The sequence below is a fragment of the Oryctolagus cuniculus genome, chromosome 17, assembly GCF_051225735.1.
Source record: "Oryctolagus cuniculus isolate XC-2025 breed Fujian yellow rabbit chromosome 17, ASM5122573v1, whole genome shotgun sequence".
NCBI classification, from domain to species: Eukaryota; Metazoa; Chordata; class Mammalia; order Lagomorpha; family Leporidae; genus Oryctolagus; species Oryctolagus cuniculus.
In genome coordinates this window covers 52607558-52622962 of record NC_142883.1, presented here as the reverse complement: position 1 = coordinate 52622962, position 15405 = coordinate 52607558, and the positions used below count along the sequence as shown (strand labels likewise).

The 15405-nt window shown below is 59.0% G+C and overlaps 1 protein-coding gene and 7 non-coding genes across 8 annotated transcripts; 4 read left to right on the top strand and 4 right to left on the bottom strand.

Annotated features, from left to right (window-relative positions):
* Positions 1-112: 112 nt before the first annotated feature.
* On the top strand, positions 113-186 carry TRNAT-AGU (transfer RNA threonine (anticodon AGU)). Its single transcript has one exon. It is a non-coding gene; the product is annotated as a tRNA-Thr (tRNA).
* Positions 187-518: 332 nt separating this feature from the next.
* Positions 519-600, top strand: TRNAS-CGA (transfer RNA serine (anticodon CGA)). Its single transcript has one exon. It is a non-coding gene; the product is annotated as a tRNA-Ser (tRNA).
* An 8291-nt stretch (positions 601-8891) lies between these two features.
* Positions 8892-8962, bottom strand: TRNAG-GCC (transfer RNA glycine (anticodon GCC)). The gene has a single exon. It is a non-coding gene; the product is annotated as a tRNA-Gly (tRNA).
* Positions 8963-9289: 327 nt separating this feature from the next.
* Positions 9290-13085, top strand: HES7 (hes family bHLH transcription factor 7). The gene is made up of 4 exons (XM_089318333.1): positions 9290-10460; positions 11293-11388; positions 11948-12035; positions 12333-13085. Exons 1-4 carry the CDS (start codon positions 10419-10421, stop codon positions 12773-12775), a joined length of 669 nt encoding a protein of 222 aa, XP_089174459.1. The 5' UTR covers positions 9290-10418; the 3' UTR covers positions 12776-13085.
* A 265-nt stretch (positions 13086-13350) lies between these two features.
* On the bottom strand, positions 13351-13437 carry TRNAR-UCU (transfer RNA arginine (anticodon UCU)). The gene is given in 2 exon segments: positions 13351-13386; positions 13401-13437. It is a non-coding gene; the product is annotated as a tRNA-Arg (tRNA).
* Positions 13438-13879: 442 nt separating this feature from the next.
* TRNAL-UAG (transfer RNA leucine (anticodon UAG)) lies at positions 13880-13961 on the top strand. The gene has a single exon. It is a non-coding gene; the product is annotated as a tRNA-Leu (tRNA).
* Positions 13962-14456: 495 nt separating this feature from the next.
* TRNAQ-CUG (transfer RNA glutamine (anticodon CUG)) lies at positions 14457-14528 on the bottom strand. Its single transcript has one exon. It is a non-coding gene; the product is annotated as a tRNA-Gln (tRNA).
* A 489-nt stretch (positions 14529-15017) lies between these two features.
* On the bottom strand, positions 15018-15090 carry TRNAK-UUU (transfer RNA lysine (anticodon UUU)). The gene has a single exon. It is a non-coding gene; the product is annotated as a tRNA-Lys (tRNA).
* Between the last annotated feature and the right edge of the window lie 315 nt (positions 15091-15405).

The window sequence follows — 15405 nt, the reverse complement described above, 5'->3', positions numbered from 1 at the left end:
AGGGGCAGGGGCGAGCCGGGGGTGGAAGGACGCGGCGCCGGGCCTCTCCGCAGCCTCGTCGATGGTGTCTCAAAACAGCTGATGTGCCGCGAGACAGGCCCGCCTTCCCGCCGGCGCCGTGGCTTAGCTGGTTAAAGCGCCTGTCTAGTAAACAGGAGATCCTGGGTTCGAATCCCAGCGGTGCCTCAGCAGCCGAGGGTGGTTTCTTATTGCCACGCACACATCGCGTCTCGACGCGGCCCTTCCAACGATTCTTCTTCTTACCAAGCCCAACCGGCCTCCCGTTCTCGTGCAAAGTCTCACTTCGCCCTCGAAGGCCCGGGAGGAGAGACCCAGACTTGTTCTCATTTTGGTGGGGTCGTCCCGCCGCTCGGCGACCGGAGGGAAACCCGGAAACGCGGCGCCCCAGCCATCGGCATGCGCACGCGCACAGGCGCCGGCGGGCCGCGGGGCGGGGCCGGCGGGAGGCGGGCGCGTTGATAGGCAGCTATACTTGCGCAGGGCCCCAGCCGCACGCGGCTGTGATGGCCGAGTGGTTAAGGCGTTGGACTCGAAATCCAATGGGGTCTCCCCGCGCAGGTTCGAATCCTGCTCACAGCGGTGGTAGTTTTGGTAACTCGGGAGGAGGACACCGTTTGTTTTCGAGTCCTCGCTTGCCTTGGAGATGCAACAACGGCATTCGGAAAATCGCGGGGACCCAGCCCCCCCGGGAGCAACCTGCGAGCGCCCTCTTGCGAGCTTTGGGCTCCTGCCCACCTGCGAAAACCGATTCAGTGCCGGGGTCAGGTGGTTTGCTGGGCGTTCCCAGGACCTTTACCTAATCCCCTTCAGCCTCTTGCTCTCCAGAGCGACTGCTCGCCCTGCAGAGCAGCACACCTTTGACATCTTTGCTTCCTGTCCCAGCGAGTTTCTCATCCACCTGCCTCCTTTCTCGAGTTGTTCTCACATTCTCGTGCCTTTCCCTCGGTTACCCCGGACCAAGGCCAACCCCACACCTGCTAGCTTTCCCAGACCCTGTGGGACGCTCCAGGGTGTCACCCCGCTTCCCTTGTCTACCGGGATATTCCCACCAGCCCAGACACACTGTTTAGAACAAGCGAGACAACACCAGCTGCTGGCTACGGTTTGACTGTGAACCGCCCCCCTCCGCCAAGTTCACGGCTGTCTTGGCAAGTGACACCTTGCACCAGGTTCTAAGGCAGCAAGAAAGGTCACCCTAGGATGAGCAGATGTCAAGTTGCCTGATCGTGGACTTCGCAGCTTCCAGAACTGTGAGCTAAATAAATTTCTATCCTTTGTACATTAGTCTGTGGCATTCGGTTGTAGCCACAGAAAATGGATTCTCCTGACCCCCACCCCATGGTCAGGGTCACCAAATGACTGTGGCGTTGCCGAGTGCACTGGTCACCGCTGAGTTGCAGCTGGCACAGAGGCCCCTCTCCGCTCCTAGAAATGCTCCTTTCTCTTAGTGTCTGCAGCTCCCTTGACTCCAGCGCCTCATCAGCGGGTTCCCGGGCCGCTTCCTCAGCCTCTGGAGCTGTAATATTGTAATAACCTCTTCTCCCTTTGCCCCACCAGCCTCAAGGTGCTCTCCAGCCTCAAGGCTTCTATGCAGCCCAAATGTTCATCTCCAGCTGCAGCAGTAATTCCTGGGTGACAAGTGCTTCCACCCACTGCCCGCGTGCCCTCTCTACTCGGACAGCCACTGTGGATCACAACCTGACCCGAGCACTTGCAAACCAGACTCCTCATCTGCTCCCCCAAACCTGCCGCCTCGGTAAGTGGAGATGCCATCCCTGCAGCTGGTTACACTGACAACCCTCGGAATCATCCCTGATGCTCTTCACTCATTCACATGCCACCTTGACTCCAATGACAATTTGCCACTCTCTTCCCTGCACTCTGGCCCAAGCCATCTTCATCTCTCACTGACATTACTGAAAAACCCCTACAATTATTGCCTGGCTTCCACTCTTCTTCTAACAGCTTATACCAGATTCTGTTATTCCTCTCTTCAAAATCTTCCAGTGAGGGCTCATGGATTCCTGGGTGTGTGTGTGTTTTTTTTTTAATTTTTATTCTTAATTTTTATTAAGAATACAGGGAGATACATACAGGGAGATGAACAGACAGAGAGCGTGCTCCTGTCAACTGGTTCACTCTCCAAATGCCTGCAACAGCTGGAGCTGGGCCAGGCCAAAGCCAGGAACCAGGAACTCAATCTGGGTCTCCCCCATGGGCGGCGGGGACCCAAGCACTTGGTGTGCATTAGCAGGAAGCTGGAATAGGAAGTGGAGCCAGGACTCCCACCCAAGCACTCTATATGGGAGGCAGGCATCCCAAGTGGCATCGTGACTGCGAGGTTACGTGCTTGCCCTGGATTCATGGTTTTTACTGGGTATAGATATAGAAACAAGTGCATATATACACACTGTACAGACTTCCTAGCTCTGAACACTGAGTGATGATGTGTCAGTAAGCAATGAGCACACCCAAGCACCCAGACCTTGGTGACTAAATACCACTCTCTACTAAGAGAACCAGAGCTCCTTGGAGATAAGACCAATTCCAGGACTGGGAGTGGGGAATTGCGAGATGATCTTGGAACACTATTCCATTAGAAAGCAAAGAAGCGCTCAGAAAACATTGAATATTTATCAAAAACACACAGCAGCAAGAGGCTGTAGCCAAAGAGACTCCCGTGGCTAAATCTGGGGCAATTTCGCTGTTCAAATAAATAATGACTAGGAGGTATTACATGGAATAAAATGCAAATCCAATTTATACCAGCGAACAAATAAATCAAGTTGGGATAGGAATGCTCTGTTGTAGTAGCCAAGTAATAAACAGAGGCAGTGCTGGAGGTAGAAATAAATGAACAGGGGATTCTAAAGCGTGGACGAGCTTCTGATAAAGTGTGAGTGCTAACCAGTCTCAGCTCTGCCCAGAAAATCCCTGCTACCGACAAAGGAAAGTAACTTTACATGGAGAAATAAGCGGGGCAAATCTAACCGGTGTGCATCTTCTGGTGCGATGCAGGGTGCACACAGCGCCCTTTTGAGCTGATCTCCCTGCCGCAGCCTGAAGGATTGGCATCTAATCACCAAGAAGCTCCAGGCCAACAAAGGGAAAGAGGAGCCGCAGAACACTTCCTGAGCTCTTTGAGATTGTCAAGGCCAGGCTGAGTCAGACTGAAAGGAAGCCCGCTTGGGATGTGTGTGATCTTGGACAAAGGAGAAAGGCGGAGAACATCACTGGGACACGGAGGAGATGAGAATGGGAACGATCGGCTTAAAAACACCGGATCTTAATCTTCAGGGCCTGACTTTGGTAATTGTCATCATTAGGCTATGGATGTCCTTGTTCTTAGGAAATACACCCAGAGTAGCTAGGGGTGGAAGGGCCCCATATTTCCATGTTATTCCCAAATGGTTCAGAAAACAAATCTTTCATAGCTTTTAACACTTGGAGAGAAATGGTCAAGCGAGTGGAGCTGATGTGAGCCGTTCATGCACCTGGGAGTGTTCCTGGTGCTGTTCTTGTAACTTTTCTGGAAGTTTGAAATTGTATAAAAATCAGAAGTTCCCAAAACAGAATGAAACCAAAAAAAAAAAAAAAAAAAAAAAAAGAAAAGAAAGAAAGAAAAAAAGGAGTGGGGAGCCTTCAGAGCATCTCACCTCACTCGGAGATGAGTCCCTGTATAGTCCTTACGATGATCTAGAAGGTTCTCCAGGAACTGCCTCCTCCCTCGGTCTCTGCTCTCACCCTCTGCAGTGCCTGCACTAGCTACGCCCCGTACCAGGGGCTGAGCCAGGCTGTTTGCTAGAACCTTCCCCTGCTTGGAGCCTGCCCTTCACCTCTTAAAGCTCACCTGTGAGCCCCTCCCCGTCACCCCTGCAACCTGACAGCTCTTATCCACTCCCCTTCTCTGCTCTGCGTTCCACAGCCTCTGTTACCACCTGACGAATAAATGGGTTTTGTGAGCTGGGCACTGCCTACCCCACAAGGCCGCACTGGGCGGAGCTTGGCGTCCACCGTGCTGGTGCTGGACAATGAAGGGGGTTGGGGAGGGGCTGGGGTTGCAGGATTTTGGCCTCTGCCAGGACCTGCTTCTGAAGGCCTGTTTTCTGGGGCTCTGTGCCGCCCTGTCTCCTTTTCTTAGCTTTCACACCCAAGGCACGCTGGGGAGACAGGGCCAGGAGGGTTTGCTTTGTGGGCTTACACCACCCCCACCCCCAGGACCCAACCATGCAGGAACTCCTCCTACCCAGCACCCGGTGTGTGTGTGTGGGGGGGGTTCCCAGGAAGCCAGGCTTCCCTTTGAAGCACAGAAGAGGGAGGAGCTGAGCCCCGGAACCCAGGCCTGGGGGCGCGGTCACAGCAGGGAGGGGAAGCTGGGACACTCGGCCAGCTGTGCCTTCCCAGGTCCTTTCCTGCCCCCTGCCTCCAGTGTGGGGGAAGCGAGCTCCCCTCCCTTAGAGCCCCAGCGTGACCCCCTGTTGCGAAGGCAGTCAGGAAAGAGCTGCAGGCTCAGGCCACAGCCACAGATGCCCACACGGTCGCCGAGGCGTGATCTCTGAAGAGATGCGCAGGGTGTGGGTGGGGACATCCACACAAGAACCATGAGAGGGAGAAAGTCACCCAGGCTGCTCAGACTGGGCGGGGGGAGGGTGCTGAGACATATATAACTTGAGGGGAAGAACTTTTGGAGGAAAAAGAACAAAATTAGATATGAGTGATACTTAGTAATAAGAACACAACTTACCCATTTAAAAAGCCCACCGGGCCGGCGCCGCGGCTCACTAGGCTAATCCTCCGCCTAGCGGCACCGGCACACCAGGTTCTAGCCCCAGTCGGAGCGCCGGATTCTGTCCTGGTTGCCCCTCTTCCAGGCCAGCTCTCTGCTGTGGCCAGGGAGTGCAGTGGAGGATGGCCCAAGTGCTTGGGCCCTGCACCCCATGGGAGACCAGGAAAAGCACCTGGCTCCTGGCTCCTGCCATCGGATCAGCGCAGTGCGCCGGCCGCAGTGCGCTGGCCGCGGCGGCCATTGGAGGGTGAACCAACGGCAAAAGGAAGACCTTTCTCTCTGTCTCTGTCTCTCTCTCTCACTGTCCACTCTGCCTGTCAAAAAAAATAAATAAATAAAAAAATAAAAAGCCCACCGATGTCAGTGCAAAAGCAGTGATTGGTATGGATTGGCTGCGTGCACCTGTCTGCAAGGCGTGTCACAGCCGATGGCCGCATGCCTTTGAAATCTTGCTTCTCTCTTACCACTGCTAGGAGCTGTTTCGGCCTATGTGCCCTCTGGCCCTGCAGCTGCCCAAGCCAGGCTTACTTAACAGTAAGTGAAAGTGACCATATATCACCAAAACTTATCCTGGGAAACTGAAAACTCTCTCTCCAGCTCTCCTTCTCCATCCCAGTCACCCCAAATGCCCTCAGCCACCCCAGCACCCAGTGGGGGGGAGAGTAGCCGAGAGACAGGGGAGCTCAGGGGAGCTCGGAGCCTCCTCTTCCCCACCACCTGCCGTTCAAATAGCCTCTGACGTCTGCACATTTCACACAGGCATGTGCACGCTACCAGGCCCTCCCCAGGGCGCTCTGACTGGGTCTCTGCGCTGGAAATTCTCAGTCCTCCCACTCAGAGTGCACTCAGCTGGCCTGGAAAAACCTGAGAAAGCCTGCATTCTCCCAGCCTCAAAGGTGGGCTTCCCCACTTTTCAAAATGAACATTTCACACCTTCTTTCTCTTCTAACCACCTGCAGCTCTCTCTCCTGTGACAGTGAGCCTGACCCAGTTATCCTAGAAGGGATAGCAAGCCGGAGAGCAAGCCTGCCTCACCCTTCCTGCAGCCCAGGTGACCCAATGCCCCAACCCCGCACCTTGCACCGGGGACAGAGGCTTCCTTGCTACGGAGGGCTTTCTCCGCCTGGCATTGGCCTTGATCTTGGTTCCCATCAGCATCAGGTATCCTCTGACAGCCCTCATCGGCTGCTGCTGCTTCTGGCAGTCGCTCCCGAGCCAGCCGAGCTGGAGCGAGCCCTGTACCTGCCTTCACAGTGATTCCCACCCCACCCCCCCATCCCCACCCCGCCGGTCAGGCCCGCTTAGCGGTCAGTACAGAAGTGATTCTTCCCCGGGCCTCTGTGACTTCCGGAACATTGAACTTGATGGTTGCTTCTCAGCCTTTGCCTGATTTGACCTCCCAGCTGCTTAGGTCCCGCTGACTGCTCTTTTAAAAAATGTATTTATTTGTTTACTTTTATCATTAATATAACTTGTTTTGTTTTAAGGATAATGAGTGCATACATTTGTGGGGGTACGATGTGGCATTTGATCCTGGCTGATCAAATCCAGCCAAGGGGCGTCCCCCTCACATCGTCTTGTGTGCGGTGAAGATATTGAAGATCTACCCCTCTCGCCATTTGGGAACACACAAGGCATGGATGTTAACAATGGTCGCCACGCTCTGCGGTCACCCCTCAGGCTCTGGTATAGACCTCTCTCGGTGTCCAGAATATCCAACACCTTGGTTTTCCCTGCCTCCCTGGCATTCTAGACCCTTTTGCCAATTCCTCCTCTTCCACTGACCCTTTGACGATTGGGGAGCCCGGCTCAGCCTCTCCCTTGGCACCTGCTCGCCCTTGGACCCCAGGCACACAGCATTAAAAGCTGTCTGTCTGCCAATCAGCCCAGTACCTACCCCTGGGCTCTTATCCCCCAAGCTCTTACATGTCCAGGCTACCTGAAACCCCCACTGGGGTGTGTAAGGGGATCTCGGCGATTTCCCCAGCACACACGTGCACACATGCACTCTCACACACTCATATACATACACACACACACTCACAAACACATGCACTCTCACACACGCACTCATGCACATACATACACAAGCACACACACATACATGCATGCCCTCTTACACTCACACACTCATGTACACACATACATACACATGTATACATGCACTCTCACATACCATCAGCATGTTTCATGGCATGAAACCTGGCAGTGTTTCCCGTCTCGGGAACCGGCACCACCACCCAGTTACTTGGGCAAAGGGCCTGCCAGTCACCCGCTCCTACTTCCTCTACAGCGCCACCACTTCCTAGGAAGCCCAGGCACACTGCCCGCCGGATGACCGACATTCCACAAATCCCTCCTAGGAGACGGCTCCAGCTCCTCGAAGGAACCCTGTGCTTCCCTTCTCTACGTGGCAGCTGAGGTGATGTTTAAAAAACACAACTCAGATAAAGAGAATCGAAAATGAATCTTGATGTGAATGGAAGGGGAGAGGGAGTGGATAAGGGGAGGGTTGCGGGTTGGAGGGACGTTATGGGGGGAAGCCATTGTAATGCATATTCTGTACTTTGGAAATTTATATTCATTAAATAAAAGTTAAAAAAAAAAACACAACTCAGAAGACAAACTTTCTGGGTGAGAATCCTCCCTCTGGCTGGCATTGCACATAGACTACAACCCCAGGTCCTCAGCGCATCCAAGGACCAGGGTGCTGGGCTCCCACGAGACCTCTGCACATTCTCCACCACACGGTCGCTGGCCTCTCTCTCCTTCCCACCAGCAAAACTCTTCCCTACCCCAGGGCCCTTGCACTTGCTCCTCCTTTTCAAACATCCTCTCCTTACGAACGCCTTCTCTGGGTATCAGGCTCAGGTCGGTGCCCCGGCCCCGTGTGTGTGCGCCTGCGCGCGTGTTCTGTCCCCACAGCCTTGCAACCGTCTGAAATGAACTTAAGTCCGTTTGTGTCTTCTCTCACTTTTTTTTTTTTTTTTCCTGTCTCTCTCACTCTCCTGTGAGCCTCGGGGGAGCCCAGACGCACTCTGAACGATCCATGCCCAGCAATATTCCATAAATGCGCCCATGGGCGGGGTGAATAAATGCGCCAGCAGCTGGTCACACAGACATAAAGACGCCCCATTGTTTGGCCATTTCCTTCTGGGGGGGCCGCTGTCACGGCGGTGCCAGGCGCTGCTGCCACCTGCGGCAAAGACCCAGACGCGGGCTCGGCGGACCAGAGACGGGCTACGGGGGCCGGCAAAGAGCGCGCGGAGGGCGGCCGGGGCGCCGTCCGCTCCAGCCTACGGAGGCCGCGGCAGGTGGCCGCGCGCCCGCCCGCCCGCCTGCAGGCGCGACGCGTGCGGGATCAAAGCGGCGGGAAGGGGCGGGGCGCAGAGGTGTCGGGGACCGGGAGGTGTGAGAGAGCGAGCTTCCCATGGACTGCAGGAGCGTGGGAGCGCAGAGAGCCCTGGAGAGACGACGAGACGGAGCCGGGACGAGCGAGCTCAGCGACTCGAGAGCGCAGATGAGATGCAGACGCGGAGCACGGGGATACCCCGAGTCAGGGATGGGGCGACAGAGGAGGTGGCGCCACGAGACTCGGGGGGGACGCGAGAGAAGCGGAGACAAGAGACGTGGAGGGAGGCCGGACGGGAACGACCGAGACTCACGGACTCGGGAAAATGAAGTGCGCTTGGAAAACCAGAAAGGAAGAGCCGTGGAAAAAAGCAGCAGGGGTGGAGAGTGTGGGGCAGGGCGAGCTCCCCCTCCCCTGCGGAGGGCTCCGGGGACCCCCGGGGCGGGGATCCGAGCGCCGCGTCCTTTCTCAGGGTCACGCCCGGGAGAGGTGCGGGCCGGGGACAGAGGGAGGGGCGAGGAGGCTGTAGGACCCCCAGGCTGGGAGGGTCTGTCTGCCAATCAGCCGTGCAGAATCACGGCCTAGACCTAGGGTTTGGAACTAAACTCCGCCATTGAGCCAAAGAGTTATACTGGGAATGTTTGAACAAAGGTGCTTCTTGGAAAGTCATTAAATTTAGACTCTCGTCTTTGGAGATAAGAGGAAGAGAAAGGATAAGGAAAAAGCTAGAAGTGCATTGGCCGGGAATCGAACCCGGGCCTCCCGCGTGGCAGGCGAGAATTCTACCACTGAACCACCAATGCAAGTGATAGAGAAGACCTGACAGTACTCCCTGACCTTTGAGGAGGTTGAGTCGGAAGTGACCACACTGAAGGCGCAGACCAGGGGCTCGGGCAAGGAACAGCCCCGGATGGCTGACGTGGGTGGAGCGCCGGATCCGGCCACCGGGCCATAAAGCCACCCCATATGGCCAGGGGCGGCCCCACACCCGGGTGCGAACAGCCCCGGGCCCCAAGCCTCGCGTGCAGGTGAGAAAAACTCAGCCCGAGCGCAGGTTCCCAAGGAGGGGGGCGGCGGGGGCTGTCGGGGCCACACATCTGCGCTCCCATTTGGCTGCGGTAGGGGGGGAGGTGGGATGTGCTGGGGGCCCTGATCCCAAATGGAAGCCCCTTCCTCAAGGTCTGCCCCCCCGCCCTGCGCCTGCGCTGGGCTGGGGCTTTAGCAAGCCAGGGCCGAGTGGCCGGAGTGGGGAGGGGGCGCTGGAAGGGCTTGGAGGAAGCCCCTCTGGTCTCTGACTCCACGGCTGTCTCCCACCTCGGTGTGCGACCCTGTCTGCCCCTACCCTCGCCAGCCGTGTGGCATTTGTCCTAAGGATATCATTCTGCAGAGAGTCATGCTCTCGGTTTGAGAGGGGCAGTAACCCTTTTGTGTGTCCCTTTCTTGTCCCTGTAGGACAAGTGCCCGCTGTCTGTCCCCTACAGTCACGGGGCCCTCCACAACACAGGCACACCTGTACACGGGGCTCACCTGCTGCACTCGGGAGCCTCCTCTAATTACTTTGTACCAAATCTGTTGGGTGGGAGGCTTTCCCCTTCCTCCCCTCCCCTCCCCGGAGCCCCTGCTTCACTTTGCTTCTTGAACAGCTACTTTGCTGCACGAGGGGGTCCAGGCCTAGGCCAGCAAAAGTCGTGTGCACCCAGATAGATGTAGGCGGCTGAGCATAAAGGACTTGGGTAGGACCGCACCCCAGGTCCCTCCAGGCAGAGCCCCACTCGAATCAGGGGCACCCATCAGGCAGGCACACTGTCCTGGTAAGAGGTGCATTTGGAGGAAGGTGTAGGCTTGCGGGCTTGGGGCTTGCGGGGAGCTTATGTCACCGTTGGGCACTGCGTGCTGTGATTTTAGGACAAAAGTTGCATCTCATCTCTGTGTCTGTTCTGTCCCCAATCACTTCAACTCCCTCTCCCCGGGGAAGCCTCCCCGTGTCAGCTGCTCCCACCCCATTATACAGCCTTATGGGCCTATTAAAGCAGACGGCCCCCATTCGCCCCTCGCTTCCCACACTCCCAGGGTCAATTCCTTTCCTTCCCCTCCCCCTTTCACTCCTCGCCTTTCCGGGAGCCTCGTGCCGGGGTCCTAGCTGGGCGGGGTCCGGGTGCCCAAGGGGCGGGGCTGGGTCCTAGCCCTCCTTCCCCGGGCGGCGGGATATAAGGCTCAGGGAGAGCAGAGACCCGGTCCACACCAGGGTCCGGAGGAGCGATGGTCACCCGGGATCGAGCTGAGAATAGGGACAGCCCCAAGGTGAGAAGCGGGAGGGCAAGGAGCAAAGGGCATTGGTCCGGCCAGCGCACCAGGGCCCTGACACCGTGGGTCAGGGGGCTGGGGGCGGCGGATGCAGGGTTGGGAAGGGCGAAGCGCAACGGGGCGAGGCCAGGAGCTGGAGAGGAGGTTACAAAGTTTGAAGATGGAACAGGGGCTGAGCAGGGCCAGCATGGGCAGTGGCAGCAGAGGTCTGAGGGGCTTGTGTGCTAGTTGCTGGGGTGGGCACCTTGGGCCTGGAGGGCGTGGGAAGGGGGCGGAAGTTTGAGCAAAATAAGCAAGAGAGGGAAGGAGCCCAGGGAAGAGAGTGGGGATGCGGGCAGACGCTGCTGGGCGATTGCTCTGCTCTGGCTGTGCGCTGGGCCTGGTCGCACCCGGCTTGCAGAGAGGGGGCCCGAGGCCCGGTGCAAGGTGTTAGGGGAAGCCGTGGGGAAGGGTGACGGCCTAGCGGGCTCCGAGGGGGAGAGGGAAGCCCGGCCACGCTGGACGCCGCCAGTTCTGAGCCTGGCACCGGGCGGCCCATGTGCCTATGGGTGCAAAGAGGGTCCCCAAAGTTCTCCACAGAGACCGAGAGGTGGAGGGAAAGGAGGAGGGGGGACGAGACAGGAGGAGAGAGGGGGGGAGAGAGCTAGGCACACGGATCGAGGCGCGTGGGGAGGGCGCGCAGAGAGGGGTACACCGGGCCCGGTTCCAGACTAGCCCGGGTCCGGGGGAAGGGGCGGAAGCGGGATTCTCCTGGCGCGGGGGCCGGGCGTCCGCGGGCCGCGCTGAGTCTCGGCCCTGTCGGCCCGCGCTCCCTCTCCCGCTCTCGCAGATGCTGAAGCCGCTGGTGGAGAAGCGGCGCCGGGACCGCATCAACCGCAGCCTGGAAGAACTGAGGCTGCTGCTGCTGGAGCGGACCCGGGACCAGGTCAGTCTCTGCGCCGGCCCCCGCGCCCTGCTCCCGGGGCCCAGGGCTTCCCCCGGCGGTGCGGGTGGGGGTGGGGGCTGCTGGCGCCTTGGCCACCCGAGCCCCGCCCTGGGAATCCCATCCCAGACCGCTTCTCGCTCTTAGAACGAGATCTCCGCTGCCCCTCGGGCCTGTGAGTGTCACGTCCGGCTCTGCGAATGTCGCTCCCAGGGCCGGTCCGTTTCACCCTCTGGGTCTCCGACTGTCCCCGCGGCCTCCTCCACGCCCCCACCCCCACCCCCCAGATCAGCCAGCGTCCGCTTGGCCGGCGGGTTTCACTCCCTGGGCGGCCGTTTTCAGGCCCCCGTCCTAGCGCACGCGGCGGCGTCGGTTGCCTGCCCCTCGGGCGGGCCGGTTTCGTCTCAGGGCAGGCCAGGGCCACTCTCGGCCGTCTCCACGCCGCGCTCGGCCTCGCGTTCCGGGGGCACCCCCCAGCCCCCGCCCCCCTTCTTCCCCCTGCCACTTCCCCCCTCTCTCCCCACCCCTGTCTTGTCTCTGCGCCCTCCCCTCCCGCCTGTAGAACCTCCGGAACCCGAAGCTGGAGAAGGCGGAGATCCTGGAGTTCGCCGTGGGCTACTTGAGGGAGCGCAGCCGGGTGGAGCCCCCGGGTACAGCGCGGGGGTGGGGCGGCGTCGGAGGGTGGGGGGGAACCCCCAGAGGCCCGGGCCGGGGAGACGGGGCGGGCCCTGCGGTGGACGGTGGGCTTGGGGAGTGGCAGGCTGTGCTGCGAGGCGAGGTTACTAACACCCGCGCGTGTCTGTCTCTGTGTCTCTCATCTTCTCCCTCTGTCCGTCCATCTGGCTTTCTGGCTCCGTCTGTGCGCCTGTCCGGCCTCTGTACCCCTGCGCCCCGACCCTTGCCTCACCCCCGCTGGGCCCCTGCCCTGCCCGCCGCCGCGGCTCCAGGGGTTCCCCGGTCCCCAGGCCAGGACGCCGAGGCGCTCGCCAGCTGCTACCTGTCCGGCTTCCGCGAGTGCCTGCTCCGCTTGGCGGCCTTCGCGCACGACGCCAGCCCGGCCGCCCGCGCCCAGCTCTGCTCCGCGCTGCACGGCTACCTGCGCCCCAAACCGCCCCGGCCCGAGCCGGTGGATCCGAGGCCTCCGGCGCCGCGCCCACCGCTGGACCCCGCCGCACCGGCCTTCGGCCCCGCGCTGCACCAGCGCCCCCCAGTGCACCAGGGCCCCCCTAGCCCGCGCTGCACATGGTCCCCAGCCCGCCGCTCGCCCCGCGCCGGGGATTCCGGCGCGCCGGCGCCCCTCACCGGACTGCTGCCGCCGCCGCACAGACAAGACGGGGCGCCCAAGGCCCCGCCGCTCCCGCCGCCCGCTTTCTGGAGACCTTGGCCCTGAGCTGTGGGGGCTGGGGTGGGAGCGAGGGCTGGGGGCAGGGTAGAGACTCCAGCCCGAGGGCAGCAGAGGGACCCGGGCGTCCGGGCGAGGAGGTGTTGGGGAGGGCGGCGGGGCGCGCGGGCGCAGCGCGCGGGTGAGATGTGGTCTATATTAGAGTATCTATATAAATATATATTTCCCTGCTTCCTGTCCTTTTCCCTGAGCCCCCACCCCCACCCCCTGGCGTCTAGGATTGTACCCTCTCCGTCCCCGGCCCAGTCCCAGTCGCTTCCCGAGTCCCTAGTGCATGGAATAAAGTGGTTATTAAATCCCCGTGTGTCCCCGAGCCAGGGGCCTGCCTTTATGTCGGCGTCCACGCCCACTGTCCCTTCCCTTCTGTCTTCCATCCCCAGTCCTGCTCTCCATGGCCCAAGCCCGGGGCAGCCAGGTAAGTAAGGAGCAGAGCGGAGACTGAGGTTGGAACTGGAAACTACGCGGAAAACACAGAGGAGGCGGGAGTGGGGAGGGGTGGGGGAAGGGATGGGAACCTTTTAAGAAAAAGCCGCAAAAAAGGGGAAAAAATTTTGAAATAAAACCGACTCTGGTGGGATTCGAACCCACAACCTTTGAATCGCTCTTTCGTCACTAGAAGTCCAATGCGCTATCCATTGCGCCACAGAGCCACCTGGCGGGCGGCGACGTCTGAGGGCTTACGGGTACCAGCGCGGGGCGAGGCGGGGAAGCGTGTGCGTGTGCGTGCAACGTGCGATGCGGGTCTCGGAGGTCGGCCCGACAGAGGCAGCCCGCAAACAGCGCGGGAGCCACGCGGGAGTGAGGGCGCGCGCGGGTGGCAGGCGCCGGGAGAGGCGGAGCGGGTCCGGGCGCGCGCGCGCGTGTGTGCCGAGCCCCGCCGCCCGCTCAGGCGCTCCGCACGCCCAATTGTAGCCCCACCCCAAAATGAGCTCGCTTGCCTGTGCGTCTCTCTGCGCTCCGTGTTCTGCCAGCCCGCCGTCTCCACAGCCCTCCGCTCCCGGGTTGAGACACGGGAGAGGGAAGCGCTCACATCGCGGCCTTCGCGCCCCGCTCCTCTCTTAGGAAGACAGCGGAGGGACCGGTCCGCACGCAGGTAGCGTGGCCGAGCGGTCTAAGGCGCTGGATTTAGGCTCCAGTCTCTTCGGAGGCGTGGGTTCGAATCCCACCGCTGCCAGGCCGGGAATTTTACTTTCTCTTTTTCCCCCTACCCTCCTCTCAGAAACTTTTCATTTTAGGACTACATGCATTTCATAAATACAACTTGAAGAACACAGTGCTGCTTCCCACCCTGTCTGCTGCCCCACCCCTCTTCCTCCTCCCTCTCCTATTCCCATTCTTATTTTCAATTCCCTTTACACACGTTAAATGAACCCCTCCTTCTGGCCCAAAGCCTGGGTTCCTGTGCGGTGCTCCCTTGGTTTTCCGGGGCCCCAGCAGTATTCCCACCCCTACACCAAGGCCTGGAGGAAACCTCTCTTTATCATCGACATCAGAGCATTCTTATCGCACAGCTCTTCACCAATATTCAAGTGACTAAGTTCCTGTGAACCCCCATGGTGAGCTGGGGGATCTCATGAACCAGTGTGAAAAGCTCCAAGACCCGCGGTTCGAGCTCCAAGTGAAAGTCACACACAAAACCAACACGTGACACCTGACGACCCAAAACTTAAGGTTCCACCGAGATTTGAACTCGGATCGCTGGATTCAGAGTCCAGAGTGCTAACCATTACACCATGGAACCCCACTTGCCTCACCCCTTTCCGAGATTATACACATTACTGGAATTCCTATTTTCCATTTCCCCCCCTCCCAGTATAGTTAAAAAGCCAACTAACCCCAACCCGTTGTCGGAGCATCTGAATTACTATATATTGTCTAAATACACGTCGTGGTTAGAAGATTGCATGCCAAAAAAGACAAAATTCCACTAATTGCAAAGTACTGATTCCATGTTACAGTAAGATTTTGCAACACTAAGTAAAGTACATGATTATGCTGTTTTTTTGCCGTTTCTTTTTTATCTTTTATTATGTAATTCCTGCAAAATGTACATTCCCATCCGTGCCTCGCAGATGCCGCGTTCTAAAACACTGGCACACGACACCCTCTGGTCCTTATGAAGGTACGTAGTTTTATCTTTCTGGCTGTTTCCCCGTGCCTTATTTGAAAATGTACAGTATTTCATTGCACGCCTAAAGAAAACAAGTCTCCCGCAGTGAGAAAAAGCAGACGCCCGAACAGGGACTTGAACCCTGGACCCTCAGATTAAAAGTCTGATGCTCTACCGACTGAGCTATCCGGGCCCTTGCTAGGGTTGCCTTCTCCTACCTAGAAGAGGTTCATACAGCCGTCAATCCCGGCCCACAACCGCAGCAGGGAGCCGGCTCTTTCTATTCACACGACTCGGGCACGGACTCGGAGGACGCCAGCGAGGCCCGGCACCACTGGCTGCGCTTTCTCTGCCCGCTTCCTCGGCGCCCACGCTGAGGCGGGGGAGCCGGGGCAGGAACGGCGCGGAGCGGGAACGCTGCGGTGCCGGGACTGGCCGCGCGGGGCCGCTGCGGACTACGGGCCGCTCTCGCGGCCAAGATTCCTCCCCGTCGCGTGCGACCCAGATC